General features: G+C 41.4%; 1 protein-coding gene and 2 pseudogenes across 1 annotated transcript; all 3 read right to left on the reverse strand.

Annotated features, from left to right (window-relative positions):
- Positions 1–2479: 2479 nt before the first annotated feature.
- On the reverse strand, positions 2480–3268 carry LOC137306892 (zinc finger protein 853-like; annotated as a pseudogene).
- An 8-nt stretch (positions 3269–3276) lies between these two features.
- On the reverse strand, positions 3277–4056 carry LOC137306893 (trichohyalin-like; annotated as a pseudogene).
- A 77-nt stretch (positions 4057–4133) lies between these two features.
- On the reverse strand, positions 4134–5012 carry LOC137306894 (homeobox protein 2-like). The gene has a single exon (XM_067976281.1). The coding sequence runs from the start codon at positions 5010–5012 to the stop codon at positions 4134–4136; it is 879 nt and encodes a 292-aa protein (XP_067832382.1).
- Between the last annotated feature and the right edge of the window lie 13710 nt (positions 5013–18722).

Consider the following 18722-nt stretch of genomic DNA (forward strand, 5'->3'; position numbering starts at 1 on the left):
ATGCAAGAAGGCTTGCCAGGGAGACCAAATGACACCGGAGCCAGACTGTCTGCATTCTCAAATATTCCACCAACTGTATCCAAGCACAGCTATCTGGCAATGACCAGTCATATCAACATTGTGGTTAATGGAGCAGAGCAAAGTCTAGGTACTCTGCAAAGACCGGTTGAACTCCTAACCCCCGATCTTGAAGTTCTGGAGCTCGGCGGACCTACTTTTAAAAGAACAATGCTTACAGACCACCAAGTGTCGATGCAAGCACTGGGGCCTTATCAGACAGTATGGCCTCGATATTAATCCCTTCCCACGACAGGTGGGAGAGGGTCGGGCAGGATTTAAAAAGTGAAACGCGCAGAACGCGATCCCAGCCCACCATATACACGCCGACCGCCATCTTTACGGTGACGGATATCGAGGCGTCCGAGCGTCCTGCCGTGGAGAGGCGGGGTGCTCATTAACATATTTAAATCGGGCTCCTGCAGTCCAATTGGGAACCCAATTTGAAGTTAACTGCTGCTGCACGGGATTCCCAGGGGTCAGGAAATTTGGCAGGAACTGTCAGCTCCACAAGGTCAGTGGCTGTTCCAGCACTCCTTGTGGGCCAAGAGGAGCAGGAGTGCTCCCCCCAGGCCCCTCAAGGAAGCCTTCGGCCTCCCCCAATCCCAATCTCCAGCCTCTCCTACCTCCCAACTGCCAATCTCCACCCCCCACCCCCCCCCCCGATTGCTGGGAACCGTTCCCAAGGGTCCCTGGCTGCGGCCTCCTACTGCTAGTGTTTCCTCCTGCCCACCGGCTAGACTGTCCATTCAGCCGATCGCCGGGTGGGAGGTGAACCTACAAGATGTTAATGAGGTCCTACCGTTAAGATTGTCAAGACTTCCGCGTCTCCAGCTTTGCCGGGTTCTTCAGCCACTTTCATGTAGACAGGAGTGTTAACGGAGTGGGCAGATATGAAAGTCAAGAGAGAAGACTTCCTGAATGAGATTACTACAGATGTTCTAAGGCTGCTGCTGCTCCTCTGGCTGATCTCCCTGTTGCCCTATGGATGCATTCCTCTGCCATGGCCTCCACAATCAGGCTTGTTTGTAAGCCAAAATTGTGCGACAGGTAGCACGCAACCATAATCCTTGAGACTCTAGCCAGACTGTGATGCAGATCGATCCAGACATCTGGAGAACACCTTCAGCGTGTCAATGATGTGCTCATTTACGATTCTAGTGGCTGCCGCATGGATGTCATTGTACTGAGGCTCAGCTCATGTCGTCAGATGCTGCACAGGGACCGTGATCCATGGCTGCAGAGGATAGCCTTGATCACCCAGCAGCCACCATGATGTTTGCCGTTCTGGGTCGAAGAGTGTTGGACCGATGGATTGCCTTACAATGGGGCACTGTGGCAGGTCCCAGGAAAACGAGCGTTCACTGACGTGATTCGATGTTGCTGGTCCCAAACCATTGAGAGTGTGATTCCTTTACTGCTGATGTTGGCTGGTGGCATTGAGCAAGGGAACACATATGGCCACATAGGTACAGTCTGTGACTCCTTGGACCTTCGGGAATCCTGCCAGTCTGTAAAATTGCAGTGCCCTATGATGCTGCCGCTAATTGTGGAGGGTAGGTGCTGTGCGCCTGGGTTACTGTCTGACCATTATTGTCTGACCAGCCTGGCCTCCCTCCATCACTCCTCCTCTTCCAGAGGGCAAGGGTACAGGGGAATCCCCAATGGGAAACCCACAATGCAGGGAATTCAGGGAGAGGACTTAACAATGGCAGCCCCTTAGCAAATGGCACAAAGGCAGATGAGGCAGTCATGTGCAAAATGGAGAAACAAAAAAGAAGCACCCAGATCAAGTCATAAATAAAGGTTCTGCAAATCCTACCGAAGGCCTCTTTACATTGTCTTTTCTCTGGCACGTAGTAACCCTGGACACCTTTTTTATCTGGGTGAGAACATAAACTAGCGCTAATGAGGAGGAAATGACATAAAATGAGACGAATGATGTCACCATGTCATTGCTACCAAATTTTCAAAAATGGGCGGGGATTCCCCAACTGCTGGAAATGACAGCGGAGAATGGGGCAGGAGCCAATGTAGGCGGAGGACTGGCAGAAGGGAACTCCCACCCATTTCCCATAGCCGGTCTCCTGATTGACAGTAGGTTGCCAGAAGCAAAACATCCAGGCTCAGTTCCAAATGTTTAGTTAAATGTAATAGCAGCACCCTCTGCTGGCATTTCCATGGATGTCCTCAAATCAAATAGATCTCAATCTGCCTTTGCTTTGGCCCAGTGATTTTCTTGGGCATGGGACACACTCCCAGTGTAAAATGGCCTGCAGAGCAGCAGATGGGGGGTGGGGGTCGAAGGAAAATCAGGTGGGGCCCAGAATGCCGGGTCTCTGCCATGATGACCCACAGAAGGAAATTCTCACTGGGGCTCGGATAGGTGTAATTTCTGTCCACTCCATACAAGGCCATAATGTCAGTATGGAGGTGGGATCGCCAGAATCCCTGCAGCTCCCACCTCCTCAGTGCCAAGTGATCGGGATAGCAGAAAGGTACCAACATCCCAGTCAGTTGTTTTTATTGGTTTGTGTTCTTCTTGTTCCAGTTCCTGTTCTTGTTCCAGTTCCTGTTCCTGTTCCTGTTCTTGTTCCAGTTCCTGTTCTTGTTCCAGTTCCTGTTCCTGTTCCTGTTCTTGTTCCAGTTCCTGTTCCAGTTCCAGTTCCTGTTCTTGTTCCAGTTCCTGTTCCCATTCCTGTTCCTGTTCTTGTTCCTGTTCCTGTTCTTGTTCCTGTTCTGGTTCTTGTTCCTGTTCTTGTTCCTGTTCCAGTTCCTGTTCTTGTTCCTGTTCTTGTTCCTGTTCCTGTTATTGTTCCTGTTCCTGTCCTTGTTCTTGTTCCTGTTCTTATTCCTGTTCCAGTTCCTGTTCTTGTTCCTGTTCTTGTTCCAGTTCCTGTTCTTGTTCCAGTCCTTGTTCTTGTTCCAGTTCCTGTTCTTGTTCTTGTTCCAGTTCCTGTTCTTGTTCCTGTTCTTGTTCTTGTTCCTGTTCCTGTTCCAGTTCCTGTTCTTGTTCCTGTTCTTGTTCCAGTTCCTGTTCCAGTTCCAGTTCCAGTTCTTGTTGTTGCTCCTGTTCCTGTCCCTGTTCTTGCTCCTGTTCCTGTTCCTTCCCTGTTCTTGTTCCAGTTCCTGTTCTTGTTCCTGTTCCAGTTCCTGTTCTTGTTCCTGATCCTGTTCTTGTTCCAGTTCCCGTTTCTGTTCCAGTTCCCATTTCTGTTCCTGTTCCCGTTCCTGTTCCTGTTCCCGTTCCTGTTCTTGTTCCTGTTCCTGTTCTTGTTCCCATTCCAGTTCCTGCTCTTGTTCCTGTTCTTGTTCCAGTTCCTGTTCCAGTTCCAGTTCTTGTTGTTGTTCCTGTTCCTGTTCTTGCTCCTGTTCCTGTTCTTGTTCCTGTTCTTGTTCCTGTCCCTGATCCTGTTCTTGTTCCAGTTCCTGTTTCTGTTCCTGTTCCAGTTCCTGTTTCTGTTCTTGTTCCAGTTCCTGTTCTTGTTCCAGTTCCTCTTCTTGTTCCTGTTCAATTTCTTGTTCGTGTTCGTGTTCCTGTTCCTGTTCTTGTTCCAGTTCCTGTTCCTATTCTTGTTCCAGTTCCCGCTCTTCTTGCTGTTCTTGTTCCAGTTCCTTTTCTTGTTCCAGTTCCAGTTCCTGTTCTAGTTCCTGTTCCTGTTCTTGTTCGAGTTCCTGTTCTTGTTCGAGTTCCTGTTCCTGTTCTTGTTCCAGTTCCTGTTCTTGTTCCAGTTCCTGTTCCTGTTCTTGTTCCAGTTCCTGTTCCAGTTCCAGTTCCTGTTCTTGTTCCAGTTCCTGTTCCCGTTCCTGTTCCAGTTCCTGTTCCCGTTCCTGTTCCTGTTCTTGTTCCTGTTCCAGTTCCTGTTCCAGTTCCAGTTCCTGTTCCTGTTCCAGTTCCTGTTCCCGTTCCTGTTCCTGTTCTTGTTCCTGTTCCAGTTCCTGTTCCAGTTCATGTTCTTGTTCCTGTTCCCGTTCCTGTTCCTGTTCCCGTTCCTGTTCCTATTCTTGTTCCAGTTCCCGCTCTTCTTGCTGTTCTTGTTCCAGTTCCTTTTCTTGTTCCAGTTCCAGTTCCTGTTCTAGTTCCTGTTCCTGTTCTTGTTTGAGTTCCTGTTCTTGTTCGAGTTCCTGTTCCTGTTCTTGTTCCAGTTCCTGTTCTTGTTCCAGTTCCTGTTCCTGTTCCTGTTCCAGTTCCTGTTCCAGTTCCAGTTCCTGTTCTTGTTCCAGTTCCTGTTCCCGTTCCTGTTCCTGTTCTTGTTCCTGTTCCAGTTCCTGTTCTTGTTCCTGTTCCCGTTCCTATTCCTGTTCTTGTTTCTGTTCCTGTTCTTGTTCCTGTTCTGGTTCTTGTTCCTGTTCTTGTTCCTGTTCCAGTTCCAGTTCCAGTTCCTGTTCCTGTTCTTGTTCCTGTTCCTGTTATTGTTCCTGTTCCTGTCCTTGTTCTTGTTCCTGTTCTTATTCCTGTTCCTGTTCCCGTTCTTGTTCCAGTTCCTGTTCTTGTTCCAGTCCTTGTTCTTGTTCTTGTTCCTGTTCCAGTTCCTGTTCTTGTTCTTGTTCCAGTTCCTGTTCTTGTTCCTGTTCTTGTTCCTGTTCCTGTTCCAGTTCCTGTTCTTGTTCCTGTTCTTGTTCCAGTTCCTGTTCCCGTTCCTGTTCTTGTTCCAGTTCCTGTTCCTGTTACTGTTCTCGTTCCCATTCTTCTTCCTGTTCCTGTTCCAGTTCTTGTTCTTGTTCCTGTTCCTGTTCCTCTTCTTGTTACTGTTCCAGTTCCTGTTCTTGTTCCAGTTCCTATTCTTGTTCCTGTTCCTCTTTCTGTTCTTGTTCCAGTTCCTGTTCTTGTTCCTGTTCCTGTTCCTGTTCCTGTTCTTGTTCCAGTTCCTGTTCTTGTTCCTGTTCCTGTTCTTGTTCCTGTTCCAGTTCCTGTTCATGTTCCTGATCCAGTTCCTGTTCTTGACCCTGTTCATTTTCCTGTTCTTATTCCAGTTCCTCTTCTTGTTCCAGTTACTGTTCTTGTTCCTGTTCCTCTTCCTGTTCTTGTTCTAGTTCCTGTTCTTGTTCCTGTTCCTGTTCCTGTTCTTGTTCCAGTTCCTGTTCTTGTTCCTGTTCCTGTTCTTGTTCCTGTTCCAGGTCCTGTTCATGTTCCTGATCCAGTTCCTGTTCTTGACCCTGTTCATTTTCCTGTTCTTATTCCAGTTCCTCTTCTTGTTCCAGTTACTGTTCTTGTTCCTGTTCCTCTTCCTGTTCTTGTTCCAGTTCCTGTTCCTGTTCCTGTTAAAGTTCAAGTTCCTCTTCTTGTTCCAGTTCCTGCTCATCTTACTGTTCTTGTTCCAGTTCCTGTTCTTGTTCCAGTTCCTGTTCGTGTTCTTTTTCCTGTTCTTATTCCTGTTCCTGTTCTTGTTCCAGTTCCTGTTCCTGTCCTTGTTCCAGTTCCTGTTCCTCTTCTTGTCATTGTCCCTGTTCTTGTTCCTGTTCCAGTTCCTGTTCATGTTCCCGTTCCTGTTCCTGTTCCTGTTCTTGTTCCAGTTCCTGTTCTTCTTCCAGTTCTTCTCCAGTTCTTGTTCCAGTTCCTGTTCCAGTTCCTGTTCTTCTTCCTGTTCCTGTTCCAGTTCCTGTTCCTGTTCCAGTTCCTGTTCTTCTTCCTGTTCCTGTTCCAGTTCCTGTTCAAGTTCCCCTTCCTGTTCTTGTTCCAGTTCCTGTTCTTGTTCCAGTTCTTCTTCTTGTCATTGTCCCTGTTCTTGTTCTTGTTCCTGCTCCTGTTCTTGTTCCTGCTCCTGTTTTTGTTCCAGTTCCTGGTCTTGTTCCAGTTCCCGTTCCTGTTCCTGTTCCTGTTCCAGTTCCTGTACCTGTTCTTGTTCCAGTTCCTGTTCTTCTTCCAGTTCTTGTTCCAGTTCTTGTTCCTGTTCCAGTTCCTGTTCTTCTTCCTGTTCCAGGTCCAGTTCCTGTTCTTTTTCCTGTTCCAGTTCCAGTTCCTGTTCAAGTTCCTCTTCCTGTTCTTGTTACAGTTCCTGTTCCTGTTCCTGCTCCAGATCTTCTTGCTGTTCTTGTTCCATATCCTGTTCTTTTTCCTGTTCCAGTTCCTGTGCCTGTTCCTGTTCCTGTTCTTCTTCCTGTAACTATTCTTGTTCCTGTTCCTGTTATTGTTCCAGTTCCTGTTCCTGTTCCAGTTCCTGTTCCTGTTCCTCTCCTTGCTCTTGTTCCAGTTCCTGTTATTGTTCCAGTTCCTGTTCCAGTTCCTGTTCCTGTTCCTCTCCTTGCTCTTGTTCCTGTTCTTGATCCAGTTCCTGTTCCTGTACTTGCTCTTGTTCCAGTTCCTGTTCTTGTTCCAGTTCCTGTTCTTGTTCCAGTTCCTGTTCTTGTTCCAGTTCTTGTTCCTGTTCCTGTTCCTGTTCCAGATCCAGATCCAGTTCTTGTGCCAGTTCCAGTTCCTATTCCAGTTCCAGTTCCTGTTCCGGTTCCTCTTCCAGTTCCTATTCCTGTTCTTGATCCAGTTCCTGTTCTGATTCTTATTGCTGTTCTTATTCTGATTGCTGTTCTGATTCTTATTGCTGTTCTAGTTCTTCTTTCTGTTCTAATTCTTGTTGCTGTTCTAATTCTTACTTCTGTTTTGATTCTTGTTGCTGTTCTAATTCTTATTGCTGTTCTAATTCTTGTTTCTGTTCTAATTCTTGTTTCTCTTCTGATTTTTATTGCTGTTCTAGTTCTTGTTGCTGTTCTGATTTTTATTGCTGTTCTGATTCTTGTTGCTGTTCTAGTTCTTGTTGCTATTCTAATTCTTATTGCTGTTCTGAATTTTATTGCTGTTCTGATTGTTATTGCTGTTCCAGTTCTTGTTGCTATTCTAATTCGTTTTGCTGTTCTAGTTCTTATTGCTGTTCTAGTTCTTGTTCCTGTTCGAATTCTTATTGCTGTTCTAATTCGTTTTGCTGTTCTAATTCTTGTTGCTGTTCTGATTCGTTTTGTTGTTCTGATTCTTTTTGATGTTCTGATTCTTATTGCTGTTCTGATTCTGGTTGCTGTTCTCGTTCTTATTGCTCTTCCAATTCTTATTGCTGTTCTAATTCGTTTTGCTGTTCGAATTCTTATTGCTGTTCTGATTCGTTTTGTTGTTCTAATTCTTTTTCTGTTCTAATTCTTGTTGCGGTTCTAATTCTTAATTCTGTTCTCATTAATAATTCTGTTCTAATTCTTAATTCTGTTCGAATTCTTATTGCTGTTCTGATTCTTAATTCTGTTCTAATTCTTATTGCTGTTCTTATTCTTATTGCTGTTCGAATTCTTACTTCTTTTCTAATTCTTGTTGCTGTTCTAATTCTTACTTCTGTTCTGATTCTTGTTGCTGTTCTGATTCTTGTTGCTGTTCGAATTCTTCTTTCTGTTCTGATTCTTGTTGCTGTTCTGATTCTTGTTGCTGTTCGAATTCTTGTTTCTGTTCTAATTCTTGTTTCTCTTCTGATTTTTATTGCTCTTCTAGTTCTTGGTGCTGTTCTGATTTTTATTGCTGTTGTAATTCTTATTCCTGTTCCGATTCTTATTGCTGTTCCGATTCTTATTGCTGTTCTGATTCTTATTGCTGTTCTTATTCTTATTGCTGTTCGAATTCTTACTTCTTTTATAATTCTTGTTGCTGTTCTAATTCGTTTTGCTGTTCTGATTCTTATTGCTGTTCTAGTTCTTGTTCCTGTTCGAATTCTTGTTTCTGTTCTAATTCTTGTTTCTCTTCTGATTTTTATTGCTCTTCTAGTTCTTGGTGCTGTTCTGATTTTTATTGCTGTTCTAGTTCTTGTTGCTGTTCTCGTTCTTATTGCTGTTCTCGTTCTTATTCCTGTTCTGATTCTTGTTCCTGTTCTAGTTCTTGGTGCTGTTCTAATTCTTATTGCTGTTCTGATTTTTGTTGCTGTTCTAGTTCTTATTGCCGTTCTAGTTCTTGTTGCTGTTCTAATTTTTATTGCTGTTCTGATTCTTATTACTGTTCTAATTTTTATTGCTGTTCTGATTCTTATTGCTGTTCTCATTCTGGTTGCTGTTCTAGTTCTTATTGCTGTTCTAATTCTTTTTGCTGTTCTAATTCTTATTGCTGTTCTAATTCTTATCGCTGTTCGAAATCTTGTTGCTGTTCTAATTCTTTTTGCTGTTCTAATTCTTGTTGCTGTTCTGATTCTTTTTGATGTTCTGATTCTTATTGCTGTTCTAATTCTTATTGCTGTTCTGATTCTTTTTGCTGTTCTGATTCTTATTGCTGTTCTGATTCTGGTTGCTGTTCTCGTTCTTATTGCTGTTCTAATTCTTATTGCTGTTCCAAATGTTACAGCTGTTCTCAGGCTTGTTGTTGTTCTAATTATTTTTGCTGTTCTAATTCTTGTTGCTGTTCCAATTCTTTTTGCTGTTCTAATTCTTAATTCTGTTCTAATTCCTATTGCTGTTCTAATTCTTGTTGCTGTTCTAGTTATTGTTGCTGTTCTAGTTCTTATTGATGTTCTAGTTCTTGTTGCTGTTCTAGTTCTTATTGATGTTCTAATTCTTGTTGCTGTTCTAATTCTTCTTGCTGTTCTAATTCTTGTTGCTGTTCTAGTTCTTGTTGCTGTTCTAATTCTTGTTGCTGTTCTAATTCTTGTTGCTGTTCTAATTCTTATTACTGTTCTAATTCCTATTGCTGTTCTAATTCTTGTTGGTGTTCTAGTTCTTGTTGGTGTTCTAGTTCTTTTTGCTGTTCTAATTCTTGTTGCTGTTCTGAATCTTTTTGCTGATCTAATTCTTATTGTTGTTCTAATTCTTATTGCTGTTCTAATTCTTTTTGCTGTTCCAATTCTTGTTGCTGTTCTGATTCTTTTTGATGTTCTGACTCTTATTGCTGTTCTAATTCTTATTGCTGTTCTAATTCTTCTTGCTGTTCTAATTCTTGTTGGTGTTCTAGTTCTTGTTGCTGTTCTAATTCTTTTTGCTGTTCTAATTCTTAATTCTGTTCTAATTCTTATTGCTGTTCTAATTCTTCTTGCTGTTCTAATTCTTGTTGGTGTTCTAATTCTTGTTGGTGTTCTAGTTCTTGTTGCTGTTCTAGTTCTTATTGCTGTTCTAATTCTTCTTGCTGTTCTAATTCTTGTTGGTGTTCTAGTTCTTGTTGCTGTTCTAGTTCTTATTGCTGTTCTAATTCTTCTTGCTGTTCTAATTCTTGTTGGTGTTCTAGTTCTTGTTGCTGTTCTAGTTCTTATTGCTGTTCTAATTCTTCTTGCTGTTCTAATTCTTGTTGGTGTTCTAATTCTTGTTGGTGTTCTAGTTCTTGTTGCTGTTCTAGTTCTTATTGCTGTTCTAATTCTTCTTGCTGTTCTAATTCTTGTTGGTGTTCTAGTTCTTGTTGCTGTTCTAATTCTTATTGCTGTTCTAATTCTTCTTGCTGTTCTAATTCTTGTTGGTGTTCTAGTTCTTGTTGCTGTTCTAGTTCTTATTGCTGTTCTAATTCTTGTTGGTGTTCTAATTCTTGTTGGTGTTCTAGTTCTTGTTGCTGTTCTAGTTCTTATTGCTGTTCTAATTCTTGTTGGTGTTCTAATTCTTGTTGGTGTTCTAGTTCTTATTGCTGTTCTAATTCTTCTTGCTGTTCTAATTCTTGTTGGTGTTCTAATTCTTGTTGGTGTTCTAGTTCTTGTTGCTGTTCTAGTTCTTATTGCTGTTCTAATTCTTGTTGCTGTTCTGATTCTTGTTGCTGTTCGAATTCTTATTGCTGTTCTAATTCTTGTTGCTGTTCTAATTCTTGTTTCTGTTCTAATTCTTGTTTCTCTTCTGATTTTTATTGCTCTTCTAGTTCTTGGTGCTGTTCTGATTTTTATTGCTGTTGTAACTCTTATTCCTGTTCCGATTCTTATTGCTGTTCCGATTCTTATTGCTGTTCTGATACTAATTCCTGTTCTAATTCTTATTGCTGTTCTGATTCTTATTCCTGTTCTGATTCTTGTTGCTGTTCTAGTTCTTGTTGCTGTTCTCGTTCTTATTGCTGTTCTGATTCTTATTGCTGTTCTGATTCTTGTTCCTGTTCTAGTTCTTGTTGCTGTTCTCGTTCTTATTGCTGTTCTAATTCTTATTGCTGTTCTGATTTTTGTTGCTGTTCTCGTTCTTGTTGCTGTTCTGATTCTTATTGCTGTTCTGATTTTTGTTGCTGTTCTAGTTCTTGTTGCTGTTCTAGTTCTTATTGCCGTTCTAGTTCTTGTTGCTGTTCTAATTTTTATTGCTGTTCTGATTCTTATTGCTGTTCTCATTCTGGTTGCTGTTCTACTTCATATTGCTATTCTAATTCTTGTTGCTGTTCTAATTCTTCTTGCTGTTCTAATTCTTATTACTGTTCTAATTTTTATTGCTGTTCTGATTCTTATTGCTGTTCTCATTCTGGTTGCTGTTCTAGTTCTTATTGCTGTTCTAATTCTTTTTGCTGTTCTAATTCTTTTTGCTGTTCTAATTCTTATTGCTGATCTAATTCTTATTGTTGTTCTAATTCTTATTGCTGTTCTAATTCTTTTTGCTGTTCTAATTCTTGTTGCTGTTCTGATTCTTTTTGATGTTCTGATTCTTATTGCTGTTCTGATTCTGGTTGCTGTTCTCGTTCTTATTGCTGTTCCAATTCTTATTGCTGTTCCAAATGTTACAGCTGTTCTCAGGCTTGTTGCAGTTCTGATTCTTGTTGCTGTTCTAATTCTTGTTGCTGTTCTAATTCTTATTGCTGTTCTAATTCTTGTTGCTGTTCCAATTCTTTTTGCTGTTCTAATTCTTACTGCTGTTCTAATTCTTCTTGCTGTTCTAAATCTTGTTGGTGTTCTAGTTCTTGTTGGTGTTCTAGTTCTTGTTGGTGTTCTAATTCTTATTGCTGTTCTAATTCTTGCTGCTGTTCTAATTCTTGCTGCTGTTCGAATTCTTGCTGCTGTTCTAATTCTTGCTGCTGTTCGAATTCTTGTTGCTGTTCTGATTCTGGTTGCTGTTCTAGTTCTTATTGCTGTTCTGATTCTTGATGCTGTTCTGATTCTTGTTGCTGTTCTGATTCTTATTGCTGTTCTGATTCTTATTGCTGTTCTGATTCTGGTTGCTGTTCTAGTTCTTATTGCTGTTCTCGTTCTTGTTGCTGTTCTAATTTTTATTGCTGTTCTGATTCTTATTGCTGTTCTCATTCTGGTTGCTGTTCTGATTCTTATTGCTGTTCTAACTCTTATTGCTGTTCTAGTTCTTGTTGCTGTTCTAGTTCTTATTGCTGTTCTAGTTCTTGTTGCTGTTCTGATTCTTATTGCTGTTCTGATTCGTATTCCTGTTCCAATTCTTCTTGCTGTTCTAATTCTTGTTTCTGTTCTAGTTCTTGTTGCTGTTCTAATTCTTCTTGCTGTTCGCATTCTTATTGCTGTTCTAATTCTTCTTGCTGTTCTGATTCTTATTGCTGTTCTGATTCTGGTTGTTGTTCCAGTTCTTATAGCTGTTCTAATTATTGTTGCTGTTCTGATTCTTATTGCTGTTCTGATTCTTACTTCTATTCTGATTCTTGTTGCTGTTCGAGTTCTTGTTGCTGTTCTGATTCTTATTGCTGTTCTGATTCTTGTTGCTGTTCTAATTCTTTCAGCTGTTCTCGTTCTTATTGCTGTTCTAATTATGATAGCTGTTCTCGTTCTTGTTGCTGTTCTGAATCTTATTGCTGTTCTGATTCTTGTTGCTGTTCGAATTCTTTTTGCTGTTCTAGTTCTTATTGCTGTTCTGATTCTTGTTGCTGTTCTGATTCGTTTTGCTGTTCTAATTCTTGTTGCTGTTATAATTCGTTTTGCTGTTCTAATTCTTATAGCTGTTCTAATTCTTGTTGCTGTTCTGATTCGTTTTGCTGTTCTAATTCTTAATTCTGTTCTAATTCTTATTGCTGTTCTAATTCTTGCTGCTGTTCTAATTCTTGTTGCTGTTCTGATTCGTTTTGCTGTTCTAATTCTTAATTCTGTTCTAATTCTTATTGCTGTTCTAATTCTTCTTGCTGTTCAAGTTCTTATTGCTGTTCTCATTCTTGTTGCTGTTCTAATTCTTGTTGCTGTTCTAATTCTTATTGCTTTTCTAATTCTTGTTGCTGTTCTAATTCTTATTGCTTTTCTAATTCTTGTTGCTGTTCTAATTCTTATTGCTTTTCTGATTCTTATTGCTGTTATAATTCTTGCTGCTGTTCTAATTCTTCTTGCTGTTCGATTTCTTGTTGCTGTTCTAGTTCTTATTGCTGTTCTAATTCTTGTTGCTGTTCTGATTCGTTTTGCTGTTCTAATTCTTAATTCTGTTCTAATTCTTAATTCTGTTCCAATTCTTATTGCTGTTCTTATTCTTATTGCTGTTCTAATTCTTACTTCTTTTCTAATTCTTGTTGCTGTTCTAATTCTTACTTCTCTTCTAATTCTTGTTGCTGTTCTAATTCTTACTTCTGTTCTAATTCTTGTTGCTGTTCTGATTCTTGTTGCTGTTCTGATTCTTGTTGCTGTTCTGGTTCTTGTTGCTGTTCTGATTCTTGTTGCTGTTCGAATTCTTATTGCTGTTCTAATTCTTGTTTCTGTTCTAATTCTTGTTTCTCTTCTGATTTTTATTGCTCTTCTCGTTCTTGGTGCTGTTCTGATTCTTGTTGCTGTTCTGATTCTTGTTGCTGTTCTGATTCCTATTCCTGTTCCGATTCTTATTGCTGTTCCGATTCTTGTTGCTGTTCTAATTCTTATTGCTGTTCTGATTCTTTTTGCTGTTCTGATTCTTTTTGCTGTTCTGATTCTTGTTGCTGTTCTCATTCTTACTTCTGTTCTAATTCTTGTTGCTGTTCTCGTTCTTGTTGCTGTTCTCGTTCTTATTGCTGTTCTAATTCTTATTGCTGTTCCAAACGTTACAGCTGTTCTCAGGCTTGTTGCAGTTCTGATTCTTATTGCTGTTCTAATTCTTGTTGCTGTTCTAATTCTTATTGCTGTTCGCATTCTTGTTGCTGTTCGCATTCTTATTGCTGTTCTGATTCTTATTGCTGTTCTCGTTCTTATTGCTGTTCTAATTCTTGTTGCAGTTCTGATTCTTTTTGCTGTTCTAATTCTTATGGCTGTTCTAATTCTTGTTGCAGTTCTGATTCTTTTTGCTGTTCTAGTTCTTATTGCTGTTCTAATTCTTGTTGCTGTTCTAATTCTTCTTGCTGTTCGCATTCTTGTTGCTGTTCTGATTCTTATTGCTGTTCTCGTTCTTATTGCTGTTCTAATTCTTCTTGCTGTTCGCATTCTTGTTGCTGTTCTGATTCTTATTGCTGTTCAAGTTCTTGTTGCTGTTCTAATTCTTATTGCTGTTCTTGTTTTTATTGCTGTTCCAATTCTTATTGCTGTTCTCGTTCTTATTGCTGTTCTAATTCTTGCTGCTGTTCTAATTCTTGCTGCTGTTCGAATTCTTGCTGCTGTTCGAATTCTTGTTGCTGTTCTGATTCTGGTTGCTGTTCTAGTTCTTATTGCTGTTCTAGTTCTTGTTGCTGTTCTAATTTTTATTGCTGTTCTGATTCTTATTGCTGTTCTCATTCTGGTTGCTGATCTAATTCTTATTGTTGTTCCAATTCTTTTTGCTGTTCTAATTCTTGTTGCTGTTCTGATTCTTTTTGATGTTCTGATTCTTATTGCTGTTCTGATTCTGGTTGCTGTTCTCGTTCTTATTGCTGTTCTAATTCTTATTGCTGTTCCAAATGTTATAGCTGTTCTCCGGCTTGTTGCAGTTCTGATTCTTTTTGCTGTTCTAATTCTTATGGCTGTTCTAATTCTTGTTGCAGTTCTGATTCTTTTTGCTGTTCTAATTCTTATTGCTGTTCGAATTCTTGTTGCTGTTCTAGTTCTTGTTGCTGTTCTAGTTCTTGTTGCTGTTCTAATTCTTGTTGCTTTTCTAGTTCTTGTTGCTGTTCTAATTCTTGTTGCTTTTCTAGTTCTTGTTGCTGTTCTGATTCTTATTGCTGTTCTAATTCTTCTTGCTATTCTAATTCTTGTTGCTGTTCTAATTCTTGTTTCTGTTCTAGTTCTTGTTGCTGTTCGCATTCTTGTTGCTGTTCTAATTCTTATTGCTGTTCTGATTCTTATTGCTGTTCTGATTCTTATTGCTGTTCCAATTCTTGTTGCTGTTCTGATTCTTATTGCTGTTCTGATTCTTGTTGCTGTTCTAGTTCTTCTTGCTGTTCTGATTCTTATTCCTATTCTGATTCTTATTGCTGTTCTCGTTCTTATTGCTGTTCTGATTCTTATTGCTGTTCTGATTCTTGTTGCTGTTCTAGTTCTTCTTGCTGTTCTGATTCTTATTCCTATTCTGATTCTTATTGCTGTTCTGATTCTTGTTGCTGTTCTTGTTCTTATTGCTGTTCTAATTCTTATTGCTGTTCTAATTCTTATTGCTGTTCTCGTTTTTATTGCTGTTCTAGTTCTTGTTGCTGTTCCAATTCTTATTGCTGTTCTGATTCTTTTTGCTGTTCTGATTCTTATTGCTGTTCTAGTTCTTGTTGCTGTTCCAATTCTTATTGCTGTTCTGATTCTTTTTGCTGTTCTGATTCTTATTGCTGTTCTGATTTTTGTTGCTGTTCTAGTTCTTGTTGCTGTTCTAATTCTTATTGCTGTTCTGATTTTTGTTGCTGTTCTAGTTCTTGTTGCTGTTCCAATTCTTATTGCTGTCCTGATTCTTATTGCTGTTCTGATTCTTATTGCTGTCCTGATTCTTATTGCTGTTCTAATTCTTGTTGCTGTTCTGATTCTTATTGCTGTTCTAATTCTTGTTGCTGTTCTGATTCTTATTGCTGTTCTAATTCTTGCTGCTGTTCTAATTCTTCTTGCTGTTCTAGTTCTTATAGCTGTTCTAGTTCTTATTGCTGTTCCAGTTCTTATTGCTGTTCTAATTCTTGCTGCTGTTCTGAATCTTGTTGCTGTTCCAGTTCTATTTGCTGTTCTAATTTTTACTTCTGTTCTGACTCTTACTTCTGTTCCAATTCTTATTGCTGTTTTAATTCTTATTGCTCTTCTAACTCTTTTTGCTGTTCTGATTCTTTTTGCTGTTCTAATTCTTTTGGCTGTTCTAATTCTTGTCGCTGTTCTGATTCTTTTTGCTGTTCTAATTCTTCTTGCTGTTCTAATTCTTATTGCTGTTCTGATACTTTTTGCTGTTCTAGTTCTTATTGCTGTTCTAATTCTTATTGCTGTTCTGATTTTTGTTGCTGTTCTGATTCTTATTGCTGTTCTAATTCTTGTTGCTGTTCTAATTCTTGCTGCTGTTTTAATTCTTGTTGCTGTTCTAATTCTTATTGCTGTTCTAATTCTTGGGCCCGATTTTACCAAGCCTGCGGGTTTCCGGCGGGTTGGGTTTCGGGAGCGTGGTCAACACGCTCGGCGAAATTAGTAGCAGGCAATCCACTAATTGGATCCAATTACCTGCTCCGCGGACTCTGCGCTGCTGGTCTGCGCGTCGGGTGGGCTGCGCATGCGCAGTACGATCTGTCAGCTGGAGGCTCTCTCGTTAAAGGGGCAGTCCTCCACTGACAGATGCTGCAACCAATAGAACACATTGCAGCATGGAGCAGCCCAGGGGGAAGGCTGCTCCCAGTTTAATGATGCCTCACCCCAGGTATCATCAGATGGGGTGAGGAGGAGGGGGAGGACAGAGCTCTTCCACCCGGCGGGCGGGAGGAAGCAGCCTGCCTCTGCCACCAAGAAGGCCTGGCTCGAGGTGGCAGAGGAGGTCACCTGCACCACCAACATATCGCCCACCTGCATACAGTGCAGGAGGCGCTCCAATGACCTCAGTAGGTCAGCCACAGTGAGAACACGTAGTCTTTCCCCTACACTCCGTCTGCCACAACACTGCCCCCACCCCACATCTCCTTCGGCACCGCCAACACTACTCTGTCACATCACCCCTCATACCCACTCAAACCCCATCCTCATCTTACCTGCACCTACTCACCTCGCCAGTACTCACCCCGCCACTACCACGCAACCCAATCCTCATACAATCTCATGGCTCTATCCCATACGCACCCTCTCGTGCATCTCCCTCACGGCCAGCCTCACTCAACCTGCCACCACCTGTGCTGCAGCCACAGGGCATGCATCACATATGTGCAGTAGGCAGCGTAAGGCAAACGTGTCGTGAGCATGAAGGGGATGCACAAGGGTGTTTGAGGGTTTGTCATGGGTGTTACCTACATTGAATTTCAGAACAACTCACATCACACATTATATTGGCACCACCACTGCCATGTCTTCGCAAATCCTGTCTGTTTTGTGCAATAATGCCCGCTCCTGGGTATCACTATGAGGACCCACCACTGATGCCACCCATTGTGTTACTGCAGAGTGGGTGTAGGTGTATTTGCAGGGCTCTTCCGCGCAGACAACTGAGAGACATCGGCGGTGTAGCCGGCTGCACCCTGGAAGGATGCGGAGGAGAAGTTGTGGAGGGCAGTGGTGACTTTGGCAGCGACAGGTAAGCAGATGGTGGTGGGGCCAGGCAGGAGCAGCTCGGCATGAAAGAGGCTGCAGATGTCCACGACTACATGTCGAGTGAATCTGCGCCTCCGTGTGCACTGCTGCTCGGAGAGGTCCGGGGAGCTGCGCCTCGGTCTGTGGACCCTGTGGCGAGGGTAGTGCCCTCTGCGACGCGTCTCTCTCTGCGGTAGCCCTCCCTCCTGCTGTACAGGTGGATGTGTCACAGTACTCTGTTGTGGAGCTCCACGTGTTAGAGGTGGACGGCGTGGATGGCGAGGCTGGTGATGCTGTTCGCCCTCCGAGGGGGTCATGACTGCAGCTACGACGGCCCCCATCCGCAATATGTACATCTGAGGGGGTCCGCAAGGTAGGCACATGTCTCCGGACCCCGGGGTGAGTGTGCAGGTTGGTGACTTTGACCGTCAGGAGGAGGGTGGTGGAGGCCACACTTTGTCCCAAGTGACAGAGCGGCCTCCTGCAATGGGTGAGGGTCTCTCCCCCCACACCTGTCAAATGGACCTTTGCAGCTGCCACAGGCTGACGGCTGCAACACGTCCAGTTCAACTAGGACTGTTTCCCCCAGTGTGTGAAACAGTCCCATGTTTCTCCAAAATCACACACAGTCCCTTAATCAGGTCAGTTAATGACCTGAACAAGCAAAATAAATCCACTCAAGTGGCATCCCGCTGGCTTTAATTGCCTGCGGGATTCCCACCATCGGGGGCTACGCACGCACCCCCGCACGTCATCGGGGAACCCGGAAGTGGGCAGGATCGTGGCGCGATCCGGTCACGTGCCTGGATATCGGGATTTTCAGGGCCCCCCCGCTGGAAACGCACACGAAACCCGCCGGTAAAATCGAGCCCCTTGTATCTGTTCTGATTTTTACTGCTGTTCTTGTTCTTGTTGCTATTCTGATTCTTATTGTTGTTATGATTCTTGTTGCTGTTCTAATTCTTCTTGCTGTTCTGATTCTTGTTGCTGTTCTAATTCTTGTTTCTGTTCTCGTTCTTATTGCTGTTCTAATTCTTACTTCTGTTCTAGTTCTTGTTGCTGTTCCAATTCTTATTGCTGTTCTGATTCTTGTTGCTGTTCTGATTCTTATTGCTGTTCTGATTCTTGTTGCTGTTCTCGTTCTTATTGCTGTTCTAGTTCTTATTGCTGTTCTAATTGTTATTGCTGTTCTAATTCTTGTTGCTGTTATAATTCTTGCTGCTGTTGTGAATCTTGTTGCTGTTCTGATTCTTATTGCTTTTCCCATTCTTGTTGCTGTTCTAATACTTCCTGCTGTACTAATTCTTGTTGCTGTTCTAACTCTTACTTCTCTTCTAATTCTTGTTGCTGTTCTATTTTTTTTTGTTCTAATTCTTACTTCTGTTCTGATTCTTATTGTTGTTCGAATTCTTGTTGCTGTTCTAATTCTTGTTTCTGTTCTAATTCTTGTTTCTCTTCTGATTTTTATTGCTGTTATAATTCTTATTGCCGTTCTAATTCTTGTTTCTGCTCTAATTCTTGTTTCTCTTCCGATTTTTATTGCCGTTCTAATTCTTTATTCTGTTCTAATTCTTAATTCTGTTCTGATTCTTATTCCTGTTCTAATTCTTATTGCTGTTCTGATTCTTATTGCTGTTCCAATTCTTACTTCTGTTCTAATTCTTGTTGCTGTTCCAGTTCTTGCTGCTGTTCTAATTCTTGTTGCTGTTCTAATTCTTGCTGCTGTTCTAATTATTGTTGCTGTTCTAATTCTTTTTGCTGTTCCAATTCTTATTGCTGTTCTAATTCTTGCTGCTGTTCTAATTCTTATTGCTGTTCTGATTCTTATTGCTGTTCTGAATCTTATTGCTGTTCGAGTTCTTATTGCTGTTTTAGTTCTTATTGCTGTTCTGATTCTTATTGCTGTTCTCATTCTTGTTGCTGTAATGATTCTTGTTGCTGTTCTCATTCTTATTGCTGTTCTCGTTCTTATTGCTGTTCTGATTCTTGTTGCTGTTCTTGTTCTTATTGCTGTTCTGATTCTTATTGCTGTTCTCATTCTTATTGCTGTTTTAGTTCTTATTGCTGTTCTGATTCTTATTGCTGTTCTCATTCTTGTTGCTGTAATGATTCTTATTCCTGTTCTCATTCTTGTTGCTGTTCTAATTCTTATTGCTGTTCTGATTCTCATTGCTGTTCTGATTCTCATTGCTGTTCTCATTCTTATTGCTGTTCTGATTATTACTG

Source organism: Heptranchias perlo, chromosome X (assembly GCF_035084215.1).
Source record: "Heptranchias perlo isolate sHepPer1 chromosome X, sHepPer1.hap1, whole genome shotgun sequence".
NCBI classification, from domain to species: Eukaryota; Metazoa; Chordata; class Chondrichthyes; order Hexanchiformes; family Hexanchidae; genus Heptranchias; species Heptranchias perlo.